Here is a 16,213-nt window from a genome sequence, read left to right on the forward strand (position 1 = left end):
TATATATATATATATATATATATATATATATATATATATCTTCACTTTAAATATATGCTTAAGAGAAAACTAGTATCCAAATTAAGAGATAATAATAGAGCCAGGCATAGTGGTTTACACCTGAAATCTCAGCAACTTGGGAGGCTGAGGCAGGAGGATCACAAGTTCAAGGCCAGCCTCAGCAACTTAGCAAAACCCTGTTTCTTAATACATATATATATAAATTAGTTATTTAATTTAAAAGGGCTGGGTATATGACTCAGTGTTTAAGCACCCCTGGTTTCAATCCCTAGTACCAAAGGGAAAGAGAGAGAGAAGAAGAAGATAATAAGGCAGTCCAGAGGAAAGGCAGGCAGGTAGGAAACTAGTAATCTTCATCACAAACATTGAATATTTACTTGCATTTTTCATAGTGCATACAGTAAACACTCTATATAATATGCACTATGTCTCTTAATTCTCACAACACCCCTGTAGAGCACTGTTACTCCCCTTCTTCACAGAAGAGTTCACAGAAGAGTTCACAAAGGTAGAGAGTGATTAGATAACTAGCTCATGACTAGTTAAAGTTGACCCAAGAGTCAAACCAGGAACAACTAAGCTGGACTGTGTCCTGTGAGGCAGAGTTCAGCCTGGAGAAGGGGGAACCTGCAGTATCAATGGGCAAATGGTTGATGCTAAGGCAGGGTCATAGAGAGCAGGGGTGGGAAGTACAGCAATGATACTTCCGTTTGATAAAAGGCAAGTTGTGTGAAACTCAGAGGAATGACCTATAAGGTATGTGTTGTGCTTCTAAGACTGGATGGATGGTTTTGTGACAGCAGGGCAGGGATTTTAAAGGGCGAAAATGACATAGATTTTTAAAACCAAAATCCCCTTGCTGTGTCTCAAGGGAGAGTGTGGTAACTTTGCTGTGCCTCATATCTTCCTCTGAAAATAGACATAATAATAGTGCTTCCTCAGAGAGTCAGAGTATTTAAATGAGTCAATGTGTGTATAACACTTAGCACTTTACCACACATAGTAAATGCTCAATTAATGCTTAATGTTTTCATGGAGTTACAACTTCTCTCCCATAATCAATTTATACCTAAACTTAAAAATGTTCTGCAAGTCAAACAACTCTTTAAGGATTTCCATCATGAGTAACTGTTTCTTATATTTCACTTCCCCCATTAGCAGGAAAATCTTCCTTGGAAGAGGCTACATGTTTTTCTGTATTCTTTTTCTTCAAAGAGTAGTCAATTGATCATTATCCTCTTAGTAAGAGGTTCACATAAACTCAAGCACTAGCCTTTTAAGGTTAGAGAGCCAGGTTCTATTTTATATTTTCTCTAGACTAGAAACTCCGTGCAGACCTTAACTTGTCCCTGCTCACAGAACGATGCCTAGAATGTGCTTTCTAAATGTACAGATAAATAAATATTGTTCCTTTCCTAAGTCCTCAGATTCTTTATAGTTGTTAATATCCATGTTGAGTTAACATGTCAGAAAGCTGCCATTTTTAGAGAGGATCTGAAAAAATCTCCATGCTATTCTACTCATTTATTCTGATATGCAGCGCTGACTCGAGCAACATTAGTAAGTAGGTAAAGCTTCCCTTGCACACATCAACCTTCCTTTCCTGTGTCCCTTCTGTCTCCTAAATGACAATCCTCTCAAACCATCTGGCAATGTCAGATTCTCCTTCCTCCTCCTCTTCCTTTTCCCTTCCTACTTCCTGCTTCTTTGTCATCCTAATCCAGCTTTATTGAGGCCCTGCAAAGCAATTCCCAGGAGTGTTCAGAATACATGCTGAAATGCAGTTGGGCATACAGTATGTTTATTAGGGATCAAAACTTGTGAAAGGAAAGGGGCCGAAGCAGGATACAGCAGAGAGAGAAATCAAACTGCACATGGACCAAAGCAAAGACTTGACCAATCTAGTGAAGTACTCTGGAGCAAGTATTGCTCCTCAGGGTTGTCTGGTATCAGTCTCAAGTGGTCACACCCTTATCCCCATTCAGACTCAATCAACAATGAGGTCTGTCCAGGAAGGACATGATCTTGAGCTGAGGCCAACTGAAGATGCTGATGGCTGGAAGATCAACAGAATGCACCTCTATAGATGCATAGGAAGCTCTTCCTTGGAGGGAACTCTGGATGGTGCACCTTTGTGTCAATCATAGCAACACATTCCCTCTTGAAGAGGGAATTTGTATCTTGACAGGATCAAGGCCTAAGTCTGGAGTACAAGCTCTGATTACAAAATAGTAGGAATCAGAAACCCAAATCAAAGAGGCAACTTTGGGGAGCAGGTAAAGCTTTCTGAAATCCAGTAAGAAGGTCATAAACTATTTTACAAAGATCTTGATTGCTTTAATCTAATCACACTAATCTAAATTAGGGTAACTGATATTACCAAGTAGTACAAATATATGGCTATTCTTTGATGTCATAGCTGCTTTACATTTGGGAATATTTTTTTAAATTCTTTCTTATAAGCCAATCTGAAATTTTTTTTTATAACACTCATTCATTATATTTTTAAATGAAATCCAAATTCACTAAAAGAATTCTGAACTTTGATGTTATGTGCTTCTGGATGTCTATAATTCCCAGAGCTAGTTTACTTTTACAATTAATATTGAGCCCCTCTGCTCAAGCACAAGGACAATTCTAGGTCTGACAGTGAACAATCAACAATTTTTTAATGGCTAGATCTTACTACCAATGGCATATTTGGGCGGGGGGTGGGGGTGGGGTACTGTATTTTCTAAGCATATTATTGAGTGTATCATATGAGGAAAAATATCCAATTGTACTAATGAGCCTTATTCAAATGTCTGCCATGTTTTTCCCCACCAAAATCTAAGTTGGTTTCACAATAGCTGGTTCTTTTAAAAATTTATGATGTTTTTAATCATTTTTGAGACCATGTTACCACTGTGTTGGTATTCAGTGATTCTCCACCCTCTAGAATCAGAAAGATCTACTTTAAATCCTCTTTTGCCACTTCTATTCCATGATTTTCAACAAGTTATTTAATCACTATTAACCTCAGTTTTCTCATCTATAAAGTTTGGGGTGGGAGATAGTAGACCATTGGTCATAAAGCCCTATTAAGGTTTCAATATGATAATACAAGTAAACAGCTTAGTACATAGGGTAGCACCATTATAGCTACAGTGTTATGAACAATATTTTATTTTTAAATAAAACACATATATATTTGTCTGTGCTTTGAAAGAGGTAAATATACCATGCTTCAGAATAATAGAGGACATGCTTCAAAAAGACTTGAGAGTAGGGAATGATTTAAACAATTAGGAATAAAATGAAATCTGAGCCAGTAGAAAGAAACTGGATAAGTCTCAGAATATATAAGGGAGGGTAAGGGAACTTGTATCAGGTTTGTCCTACGAAGAAAGACTGTCATATACCAAGGCCAGGGCTGAGAGAGCACCATAGTGCCCATTCTCCCACCAGAAGTCCTTTCTGCCACAGGTAGAGCTCCTGTCTGCACTCTGTTGTACACATGCATGTGCATTTCCAGAGCCCCTACTAGAAGCTAGGAGGATTCTCTTCCCAACTGTGTTTCTAAGGCCAGAGGATGAATCTGAGAGAAGGGAGGTCAACCACCCTGCCTTCAGCAAGACACAAAGAAGATTATTAGTGCAGTTAGTTTATGCAACCAAAGACTTACTAGGTGCCTGGTCCTATGTTATCCTTAGGTTACAAAGCTGGGTAAGCTCAGTCCTTTCACCAAAGGTATCAACAATCCAATCAAGGAAATAATAACAGTTCAGTCTGATGTGCTACAATCATAAAAGGTATCATTTGCTGTGCCTGACATGCATGGTTCATTTACTCTTCAAAACATCCTATGTATCAGATTATTATCCCATTTTACAAATAAGTGAACAAGGCTCACACAGCAAAAGTATCCAAGAACTGAAATCTGAACTGCATCCTGAAGAAGAAGGAAAAGGAAGAAAAAAAAAACCCACCAAGCTGCCAAAGAGGACCACAATAAAAATACTGAGTGTGTTGAAAAGGGAAAAATAACCAATCATTTTAAAAAACTTTTCATTCACCTAAAATGCAATTCTTGTGTGCAACAGCGACATGTAAAATGGCAATAACAACTAGTCAAATGTTAAAGAGGTTGACTAAGTTTTAAATGTTCCACCACGAGAAAATATGTATATTCGTAACATTTTCGCCAGTCTTTTTCTACCAGTTGTCAAAGCCAAAGTAATAATACAACTTCCTGAGTTTTTCTTGAAATCTCAAATGTGATAATGACAGTAAGTATTCTGAAGACGTACAAATTCTTTGGGACATAATTTCCACTTATATTTCTTAGTTGTTCAGAGCATGGTTTCTTTAAAGGGGCAACTTCATGTTGGGGGTCATGAATTAATAAGTCAGTGATAATTTTCTTTATAAAAATTCATGAATTTAAGAACATGTTGGCATTGAAAAGAAATTAGCTTAATTGAATAAGAAAGTGATTTATGGACTGGAACAACCTTTCCTATCCTCTTTCCCAATTAGCATGGGACATCTCTGCTCATTTTGAACTGAATACTTTATTTAGTTTTGATTGACACACTTTAAGAACTAAATCCTAAAGACTTAAGCAATATATGCTTTACACAAAGATCAAGAAATACACAATAGCTGCCTTTTATCGAATCCCTATTAAAAATAGTGCCAATATTCCTGCAGGTTAGGTACCTATTAGCACCATGTTTGAAAGAGAAAAGTGAGACAGATATTAGCTTTCCTAAATCACATAAGGCACAACTGGGATCCAAACTACATCTTTCTAACCCCCCAAAATAATCTTTTAACTGCTATAATATGTTTATCTTATTTATATATAATAATATGATTAATATGATAGTGTATATTTATGGAAGATTTCTTTCTGGAATATCTGTCCTTTTAATTAAGAAGAAGGGAAAAATAAGAAGTTTCAGATGGTTTGAACTCTTTCTCATGTCTGCTCTGCAAGGTTCTAATCTCCTGCCTTCATTTCTCACTTCAGTTTCTGAATTTCCTTGGGCCTTGTCTCCAGGGACATCCCTGAGCACACTGTTCCCTGTCACAGGGCTCTGGGATTTGACTCTTGCTCCATGCTCTTACTTTTGGCCTGAAACTTCAGACCTCTCATTTATTTTTCTGAGCTATTCTTCTCAGGAAAACTGAGATCTAAATATCCATCTTTACACACCACAAGCTGAGGTAAGCCTCCCCCATTCCTTGGTCCTTATTCTGGAAGATTCCAGCCTGAGTTGAGTTCCATGTCTGCAGCTTGACAGGAAGGAAAACAGAACTTGTAGGGAAGAATTTGATGTGATCATCTTCTGTAAATCCCTACAAATTGGGGTGATATAAACATAGGCTATAGTCACAGAGACCCCAAACTATTGATTTGAAAAGAAAGAAAGGTTCAGTTCCATTTTTATAAAGGTTTAGGAGATGATCGGAAATAAATGTGAAATTAATTTCTGACTTAAAATTGAAGACAAATATCATTCAGTTAAAACAAAACAAAAACCCTAGCCTGTATAATTGGTGTTCTATTCAAGGTTCCAAAAATGAGTAGGAGAAATAGTAAGTTAAAGCTAAAAACAAAACTGAGGCAGAAGTGTTAACTTCTCAGCACAGGCTAGCTTTCTGTTGGTTTTATAATGTCCTTATCAGCTCCTAAGAGCCTGTTACCTAAATAAATCAGCAATGTTGCTATATTCCCCCTCTTATACAAAATCATAATGGTCTATTGCAGTGATGATCATAATTATAATACCATGTTTTTAGAGAGTGCTTTTTGCTATTTTTAAGTCTCTAGATATATCATTTTTTGTCTCTACCTTCCTTCAGAACTCTTCCTCAAAATTAATCTCTCTAGACTGGCTTCTTGAATTAACCCAACTCTAAGCCCAACTCAGGACTCAGGTATAGAAGGTCTCCTACAGAAATCTCTGCCCACTCCTTACCATTAGGATATAAACTACCCAACACCAAGCTAACTTATTGTCACACTAACTATGTGCCAGACCCTACATCAGTTAGTCCAAACAACCACCTGTAAAGAAGATATATGCCCCACAAGAATGAAAATAAACAAGAGTGGGAGAGATCACAAAATTTGCTTAGGGTCACACAGTAGCTATGTAGCAAGTCTGACAATATAAATCCAATCTGAGTTCAGTGTCAGCCAACCAATCACTAAGGCACTGTAGTGGACACAGCTGAATGGCTATGAGGAGCCATTCCCAATTCTCTCTCCCTTGCCTGTCTCCCACAGTGGAGGGTCAAACACACTCCTGCTCCCCTGTCCTTTGCATGTGCATCAATGCGGATATGCGCAATGCGATATAAAAGGAAGTCTCCTGGAAGGATTCTAGAAATGTTTATCTGCCCAATAAAATTTTAAGTCTTTTTCTGCTCCATCATTTTCCTTTCCATTTTTATGGGGAAGGGTTATATATGAATGTAAGATTTGGATCTAGTGTCAACATCTTGCTAAAATAGGAAAAAAAAAAAGAAGAAGAAGAAAACTGGAATATTAAAGACCCAAATCCTAGACCGGGTGTAGCTCAGTGGTAGAACACCTGCATAGTCCTAGCATGTGCAAGGCCCTAGGTTCAATCCCTAGCATTGAAAAAATTAATTAATTAATTCTAAAAAGTTAATTACCCAACTGTAAAATACTTGCAAAATGAATAATAGATGTTGTTACTGTTTAAATCATACTAGTTTTATTTTCCTTCAATTGTAGTTGAACACATTACTAACTGATACAATCACCATGCTATCCAAGACCTCAATAAAGGTCTCCAACTTCTAACTTTTGAAACCTATTTTTTAAACTCACTATTCTGGCTTTTTTGAGAACTTAAATAAATTCCAGTGAAATAAGTTTCTATAAAATAGTTAAGTTTTTAATATAGTAGCTTAGTAACTAGCACATAGTAGACAAAAAAAATATTAATTGAATGAATGAGAAAATATACTCTTGGGATCCACAATAAGTGATCACTAAGAAGAGATACTTTTCAGCAATTACTGGTCTAAGTTTATGGTATCCTGGGGGATACAATGAGGACCGAAAGGTGTAGAGAGATGTGGTCTTCATCCTAAGGACCTCAGGAGTTTGCAATTTATAAGGGAGATATGAAGGCCATTCAAATACTACAAGGCAAGTGCCTGCATGGTACTTGATGGTGTCCATTTAAAAACAGTTTAGAAACAAATTTTCAAATAGTATAGCTTTGTCGATATAACTTTAAAAACAGCAATAAAAACTTTTAAAAACAGAAATACATGGAGGAGATACAAAAATGACAAAAAATGCTAAGGGTCACACAAAAAATACTATGGATGGTAGAATGTCAAGCAATCTGGATTTTCTTCTTTGTACTTTTCTGCTTAAAGAAAAAAAAATTTCAAAATACAGAGAAGCACAAGGAAGAAAAGGACAAAAAATTATATCTCTAGTACTCAGAAATCTTAAGTTTCTTCTAACTCTACTATTCTAATTTACAGCAGATTATTTTTATTTGAATCTAAAAGAACAGGAAACAATATTATGGTAAATATCTTGGAGCAAGCTATGAAGAGAAGCAACTTCTTAATATGAGAGCTACATAATATTTGCAAATATGAAATATTACAGTCTATCCCATGTAGAGAATGCCAAATTAACTGCTACTATAAAACACTGTGATTCAACTCAATTTAAAATCTTTAGTTTTTAATGCTGTTTCATAACTACTATGTGCAATTTATATTGTCTGTTTAGTTCCCTGCTGTTTCTTCCCTTGCTTCAATATTTTGCCCTAAGAGTTTTCATTAATTTATAAATGTTTATGACTATTATAGAAAAATAATAACAGTCACAGAAAAATGGATCAACGGCTTAAAATGTTCAATTTTATATCCCAATCAGCGTTCAGGCACTGAGAGGTGGGGAGTAGGTTGATTACTAATGAGATTTAGCAAAAGAAAAATTCAACATGTACCTGCGGAGCTCATTGAGTTATTATCTTAATTACCTCTACTCACTGGGCCTTTAGTCATATTTTTTGTTAGCTTTGATTTTTATCTCCAGTTTGAACTTTTGGCTCCAAATATCCATTCCGCATATGATAGACTTAAAGTTTGTACCACCTCCATTTATATGTAGAAATTCTAATCCCTGGTAGGAAGTAGGATCTTGGAAGGTGGCTAGCTGAGGGTGGAGCCTTCATGAATGGGATTATTGCCCTAGATAAGAAAATCTCCCCAAGACTCTTGACACTTTTGCCATGTGAGGTCACAGTTAGAAGACCACCATCTGCAAGCCAGGAAGCAGACACTGAACAGCCAGCACCTTGATCTTGAACTTTGCTGTGTCCAGAACAATGTGAAATAAAATCTTATTGTTGATAGGCCACACAGCCTATAGTACAACAGGCTATTACAACCAATGAACAAAGACATCCATGACTCCCACATGTTATCTATAAATATGTCATTTCTTTTCAATGACCCTGCATTTCTCATAAAGACCACCTTTGTTTTTTGCAGGGTCAAGTAATGAAGAGCATCAGTTTGTACTAAGAGGCTGTATTATTAGCTGAATAGGGCTGCCAGAATGAGATATCACAGACCAGGTGGCTTAGACAACAGAAATTGATTTTCTCAGAGTTCTGGAAACTAGAAATCTGAGCACAAGGTGTCATCGTGGTTTGTTTCTTCTGCGGGCCATGAGGGAAGGATCAGTTTCAGGCCTGTCTCCTTGGTTTGTAGATGGTCATCCCCCTGTGTCTTCACATGGTCTCCCCTCTATGCACACGATTATATCCTAATCTCCTCTTCTTATAAGAACATTAGTCACTTGCATTCCGCTGTCATATCACTAATTAGAATAAATAAAATAAAATTTAAAAAGCAATAGAATAATAAAGGAGTCAAGAAAAAAAAAAAAAAGAATACCAGTCACATGGGTTTAGGACCCAACCCATTAATCTCATTTAACCTTATTACTTCTTAAAAGGCTTGTCTCCAAATACAGTCAAGTTCTGTGGTACTGTGATGGTGAGGCCTTTGATACACAGATGGGAAGGTACACAATTCAGTCCATAACACAAGAATAATCAGGAAGGTGACCAATTTAAGTATGTAATATGGATTTAAACAAAAAATAAATAATGTCTGTCTTGGGTACATAAAAACACAAACAGCTATTCCTTCTCTTCTGAGTTGCCTGTGCTGGAAAACATAAAGGGATTATTGCTGACCCATCAAGAAAAGGACACAGACATCTGAGTCCTTTTGCATGTGTGTAAGTAGTTGGAATGGAAGGCAGAGTGTTGTAAAGCTCTCCAGTGAGTGTCCCAGAAGCAGAGGGCATGGGGCATGCATCTTTTGGCAGAAGACAAAGCTGCACATTGCAATAATCTGCCCATAGACCAAGAAAAAGTTAACTGTACAAAAGAGACAAGGAAATAAGAAGAGTAAGGGGAAGAGTAGATTCAGAAGAAAACGAGAAATTTTTAAGGAATACAGATCTATCTGTCTATACTTTCAATGTCTTCACTTTTTAAGTATGCTTATTAGGGCTCAATAAACAAGTAATGATTTGACAACAATTCTCCCAAAACACCTTTTAATCCTAATATTGAAAGAATCTCAGGAAGGTATGAGTTTTCTAGTTGGACTATTCAACTTGTCACATATTTTTCTCTTTTTCCAAGAAAAACTCATTAATCCAAAAAGGCTAACCCCCAGGTAAATTACTTTAATCCAAGAATATTTTCTGATACAACTATGTACAGCAATGATGGGGTCAATAAAGGATATGTTTCCTTCCTAAGAATCTTGCAAGAAAAGAAGATTTAAAGTTTCTGGCTCATGAGACAACTAAATAGCTATTGTTCAAGTAGAACCCAAATATGTATATAGTAAGTCCTATCTTATTTTTGGGTTGACTCTTAGCACAAATTTAAATATGCCCCATGATTAAGAATATGTATATATTAAAAATACACACACAGCTGGGCGCAGTTAAGAGCAGTTAAGACTGGTAATTGGCCATTTAAATAACTACAACAACAATAAAAAGCATAAATTAATGAGGTAACTATATATAGACACCTTTATTTTAAATAGTTTATTTTAGTTAAAAGCATAAATGTCTATCTAGTCATTATTTTTTGCAGTGCTAAGATTTAATTTTGAGTCAGCTTATTGTCCTCTATTCCTTCTTTTTAAATAAATTATGTACATACATATATCATTTGGGATTTCCAGTTCAGTGGAAAGTGACAAGGACACTTGCAAACCAACATGAATGTTGAATCCTAGATTCTGTTTTTATTTTTGCAAATTTTAACCCCATTTAATTGTACAGTATTACTTTAAACCTCAGTTAATGTCAAATGTGACATTTATGGTGCCCTTCTGTGGCATACACTGTTGTCAACTATTTGTGTGGGGAACTGAGTAAGCCATAGGAGAAGAAGAGCCCATAATGCTGTCCACATACTAATTCTCTTAGTTGGTCTGCACCAAAATAAATCATCAGAGACTAAAAAATAACTTTGGTAGTGTCTTGCAGTATCTGAAGTTTTCACTGCTCTGGAAATTTAAAGTTTCAAAAACACACAAACTTTATTTCAGATCATTTGGAGATAACGTTAGACTTGAGAATTGAGTCAGTAAAGCTATATTTTTCCGTCTTCCTGATAAAACTTTTGTATAGTTATTAATAATCCCCCAAAATCGAGGAAGTCTGCATCTCTCCTCCCAGGGAAAGATGCTTTTCCTCAGCAGAGACTCAGAGAAAGGAAGTGGAATATTGGGAAGCCTACAACTAAGGCACAATGTTCTCTAACCCAAAAGTTTGCAAACTGGGCTATGTACACCCTGGGGATATCCAAAGACTTTCCTATGAGAAATCAGGAAAAGATAGTTTTAGGAGAAACAATTTCTACTCCTCAAATTTCCTCTGTACTCTCCTAAAACTTCTCTTCCTAAAAATGTACTTGGGGTCATGATGAGTCTTAAGCACTGCTATTCTCCCTCCATTTTATATGACTCTTTATTTTTACAAAGAAAAGTATATATTTTTTTCACCATCTGGTGTCTTCTTAGGGTGCATTGAACTTAAGAAAACATAGGAGAAAAAAGGGACAATTTTAAGTATTGTCTAAACATTGACATAACAAATGGTTTTGGTGACCGGGCAACCAATCTGAGTGCATGTCAGCTCCCCATTCTTTGCTGTCAACACAATTGAGTTGTCATGAAAAGTTTATCAGAAACATTTTTGGTAATAGATCACCACGTGATTTTTGACAAGTAACTGCAGAAATGCAAAGAAAAGTGATATGGCTATTGTAACAAATCCCTCCCCTTCCCATCTACTTTTATGGACAAGTTTGCTAAGGACAAGAGAAGACATGGCATGAATTAAAGAAGGGGAAAAAAAAAAGCAGAATCTGTACCAGAAAATGATCAGAAGTTGGAGAGGAAGCCATAATAAACGAGCCTGTTCAGCTCATCTCATTTAACTAGAACCAATTCACTCCTGGAATTGTTAATATTTAAAGCGGGGTGCAGAAGCTACCCAATTTGAATTTGAATATTTGAGAACTTCAAGTCTGAATTTCTTTGTAATAGAAAGAATTTTGGTGGTAGGAGTGGGCAACGGACAAGAATTCTACCATAGCCTTACAAAGTACTAGGTTTTCTAACTAAGGAGGCAAAAACAAAGAAAGCTACTCAAGAGTCCAGTGGACACTTAAATAGGAAATAGCATTGTACCAGGGTGCAGTAGTGCAGGCCTGTAGTCTCAGCAACTCCGGAGGCTGAGCCAGGCTGATTACAAGTTCAAAACCAACCTTAGCAATTCAGTGAGCCCCTAAGTAACTTAGAGAGACCCTGTCTCAAAATAAAATATAAAAAAGAGGGTCTGGGTGCAGTGGTAAACGCTTATAATCCCAGCGGCTTGGGAGGCTGAGGCAGGAGGATCTTGAGTCCAAAGCCAGCCTCAGCAACTGCAAGGCGCTAAGCAACTCAGTGAGATCCTGTCTCTAAATACAAAATAGGGCTGGGGACGGGGCTCAGTGGTTGAGTGCCCCAGTACCAAAAGATATACATACATATATGTAAAGGGCTGGGGAAGTGGGGAAGTGGCTCAGAGCCCCTGGATTAAAAGTGGCTTAAGTGCCCCTGGATTCAATGCCTAATACCCCCCCCCCAAAAAAAAATTGTCGGTTTATATTTTTGTTGCTTTTGGATACACAAACTATCTAAAAACTGACAATTTTACATACAGTATCTTTTACTGTGATGAAAAATGACTGAATTATCAGGTAGTACTAAGGATATGTTCATTCTTTCTTTATCACCGTTGAGTATATTGTCACTACAGAAACCCTCTTTTTTATATTAAAAAGGTGTGAACAAATAAGTCTCAACAAACAAACAAAAAAAAGCTTCTAAATCTTTGGGCGATGCTTCCAAACATACATCTTCCGACTTTTTTTTCCTTGTCATGAACTATAATGCTCCTCATTCGTCTTTCCTCAAAGGAAATTTACAGTTGAGTGTGACTATCTCTGCTTAGAGCCAAGTGCATCTTTCACACAGGCAGCCAACTTCACATAGATTCAGGGATGATCCTTTGAAGGAGCCAGAAGAGCCGTATCATTTTATCCTCATGCATGACTGAGGGGTATAAAATCCCCATTCCACCTCTAGGACTAGTGCATAACCCACAAACATACACACAAACAACAATGCTGGTGAGATTTAGCAAACTAGAGGGACTATCAATTGAAATTTTCCACTCTGAAACAATTTCATTAGAGATGGCAGTGCTGGAAACGGTATTTTATAGTTGACTTCCACCAAATTACAACGCAGCTCAGATTCAAAGTCTCTATTATCTTTGGCAGAGGTTTTTAAGACCATTTTTATTTACTCCAAACTCTATATGAACAAAGCCAGCACAGGTCCTTTGCAATTTTTACATCAAGCACTTCATGCAGTAATTAAGTAAATAAAAGATCTCAAAGAAAGCAACAAGAGAAAGCACCAGGCATCGCTTACTGATTGGTAGAATTTTGGGGATTTAAAATTTCTGTTTTACAACTGCACTTTATTACTGTTTTATCCTTAAGATGTAATAAGTCCCAACTGCTTCAGTAAGGATGAAGAAGCCTTCACAGCTTTAATGAAACATTTTATTTGCTATTGAAACTTTTATTATTTCCAAATGGTAACAGACAAGAAAAATAATCACCACTTCTATTTGAAAAAAAAAAAAAAAAAAACTTTCAGTAATTTTAATTGTTTTGTTTTGGGATAGATTTTAAGGCATTTATATTTGTTATATTTATGCTTACTGTTTTAACTTAGTTTTAATGGACTAAAGAAGTATATACATATACACCCTATTACAAAATTATTAATTGAAATACTAGATAGTTATATACAATTATGCACCATCAAATAAATATTGGTCTATTCTGAATAAGAACATCTTGGCATTTAAGATCCTGTATATCCCAGCTGCTGACCATAGGCATGTGACAGTCACAGGTAAGGGACAAAGGCTTGGAAGTAGAACTGCCTGGCTTTGTATTCCAATTCTGATCCTTCCTAGCTATGCCGTCTTTAGCAACTTCTCAGTTCTCAACTTCCTTATCTGTAAAAATGAGGGTGACTAGAACCCATCTCATGGACAGTGGGAAGAATCAATGAGTTATTTCATATAAACCATTAGAATAGAGACTGACACATGGTAATCAATTAATAAATGTTTAGTTCTAACATGGTTTACATAGGTGAACAGATGCACTTCTAAACAGGATGTACTATCAGAAAATACCATTCATTCTCATACAATTGTTGAGTTTTACTTTATTCTGGACACTGTGCTAGGTACAGAGGGAACAAAGATTAATAAGATGTAGTGCCTCCTTCTCCAAGAACTTAGTATTGTAATGCAAAATATTTATTACTATCTTCATAACTTTTTTGAAGAGTACAAGAAGGATACTCTTTCACTAAATCACAAATTTGTTTTTTCCCTCTTGTACTTGGAACTAATAGAGCTTCAGAAAAATTTGACTTCAGTTTCTGAAATCTTAATCATGCACAATTTAATAAGCAGCTTCAGGTTTTTCCACATTTTAAAATAGATGATTAAATGGTCTAATCAGATTCTAACTTAGCCAAAAACTTGAAAAACAGGAAGACAACCATGACTGACACATTCATTTTCTCAAATGTGGATGTACTGCAAACAGCAGCTGCAGAAAAATAATGCTATTTGCATCCCACATGACCCATGGCCAACTAAATTGCACAGGAATTCAACTTCAAAACATTAAAGTACCTAAATGAAATTCCATTTAAGATAAAACATGAAGCTCATTTAGTCATAACTTCATCAATTTCCAAAAAGTTCTGAAACTGACTTCCAACAGGACACCTTATAGGGCTTGGCTTTTTCCAAATGCTTATGTCCCTACACTCAAGAGAATTTATTCAACAAGTTCGACTATAAATCCCAAGAACAACTAATGTGGTGTTACAGACATCACAAACTCCAAATGATCTTAAATATGTTGTCTTTTGCTAATTTGCTGCTCTAGAAAATGTGCAATAAATGCAATTAAAAAGGAAAGCATTTTTAAATTACTTGCAAGACCAACTAGGATATTTATCTGCCTACTAGATGTATCATAATAAAAAACCCATCTAATATGCATTACATTGCTTAATTCAGAAGGAAATTGGATATCATCCCTTCCAAAAAGAAAGAAAGAAAGAAAGAAGAATGGAGACTTTTTTGTGAGTGTGCCATAGTCAATAATGACAATGTTAACTTTCTAGAATATACTAAATATTGACAAAATAGATCTTGTAAGGAGTCACCCTACCCAAGGGAAATCATGTATAAACAAATAGGCACATATCGCCCTCCTCTTGCCATCCTTTGCTGTGTCATATCACTTTCCTTGGTTATAATCCTTTTAAAGGACCCTGGTGATCCCTTTTGAGATTGAGAAGATAAAAATCCTGACATAAAGGCCTCCCCTCACAATGAGACCTTCCTCAACATGGAATCAACTCACATCTCTTTTAGATGCAAGCCGCTAGGTGAAAATTTATCTCCGATTCAAATCTCCAAACGAATGCATATTTTGGTAACCTCTCCTTTTGCATTTAAACACATATGTTCCACACCACAGGATCGTCTTCATCCTAGCTAAAGTCCCTGCTTAATGTATGCGTTTTTCACAATCATTTTTTTTTTTAATCTTTCCAGGCTGAACGTTTTAAAATGGGGCGAAAGTCGGTGAAAGAAGGGGAAGGAGGGGATACGATGCCTGGGATTTCTGCCATCCTCGCTGCAACCTAGAATACGTATTATTTTTTTTTCTCTCTCTCTCCCCAGCCCTCCCTCTCTCCCCCTCTCTCCCCTCCGCAGCAGGAGGGAGAAGGAGGGGCCGCTGGCTGGAGCCGCCACCTGCCGCAGCGTGGAATAGCTCCAGTTGTCACTTACCCAGCAGGGTGAGAATGGCTCATTTTTGCAGGATCCCTTTTGGACCCCGAGGCAGGTGCGGCGGGTGGGTGCGTGGGGCCCGGTGCACACTGGCGCCCAGGCAGTTGCGCTTGCGGGGTGGCTTCGCACTGCGGTCGCCAGTGCGTGGGGCACCTGAGCTGGGCCGCCGCCCCTCGGCTCCCGGGCTCCCTGCAGCCTCCCGGGCCCCCACCCTCTGGCGGTATCCACAGCCTCCCGGTTGCTAGGAGAGGAGGAAGGCAAGCGCCTAGGGTCTGGAGCAGAAGCACTGCTGGAACCCAGCCTGGGGAAACTGGAAGTGAAGCCAGCTTTCCCTTTTTTCTGGGCCCTGAGATGGGAGGAGACCCAGACGGGTCCCCTCTCTGTTGCTCTGTGGGCATGGGTTCCCTGGCATTCATAATCTGAAAACACAAACACACGGGGATGTGGGGGAAGGGGAGGAAGAGCGCGCGCGCGCGCGCGCGCGCACACACACACACACACACACACACACACACCTGTTTTGGCCTGTGTGTTTCATGTTAGACCCTGGGGAAAAAAAGAACTGGGTGAATGTGCGAAAGTAATGAGAGGTACAGCTACAGGGAGATAGTAGCGTTTCCAGTCCTAAAACAGACCCTAGACTGTAAGTTTAAGGGT

The 16,213-nt window shown here is 37.5% G+C and overlaps 1 protein-coding gene across 4 annotated transcripts in view; it reads right to left on the reverse strand.

Annotated features, from left to right (window-relative positions):
• Positions 1–15,996, reverse strand: part of Erich3 (glutamate rich 3) — a 102,964-nt gene extending 86,968 nt beyond the window's left edge. The window contains exon 1 of one of the 4 annotated variants that reach the window (XM_048814080.1): positions 15,557–15,996. In XM_048814080.1, the coding sequence (XP_048670037.1) occupies positions 15,557–15,972 (416 nt within the window). In that variant the 5' untranslated portion in view covers positions 15,973–15,996. The remainder of the gene's footprint in view (positions 1–15,556) is intronic. The other 3 variants (XM_048814081.1, XM_048814082.1, XM_048814083.1) reach the window with 3 other exon arrangements.
• Positions 15,997–16,213: the final 217 nt, after the last annotated feature.

The sequence above is a fragment of the Marmota marmota genome, unplaced genomic scaffold (assembly GCF_001458135.2).
Source record: "Marmota marmota marmota unplaced genomic scaffold, marMar, whole genome shotgun sequence".
NCBI lineage: Eukaryota > Metazoa > Chordata > Mammalia > Rodentia > Sciuridae > Marmota > Marmota marmota.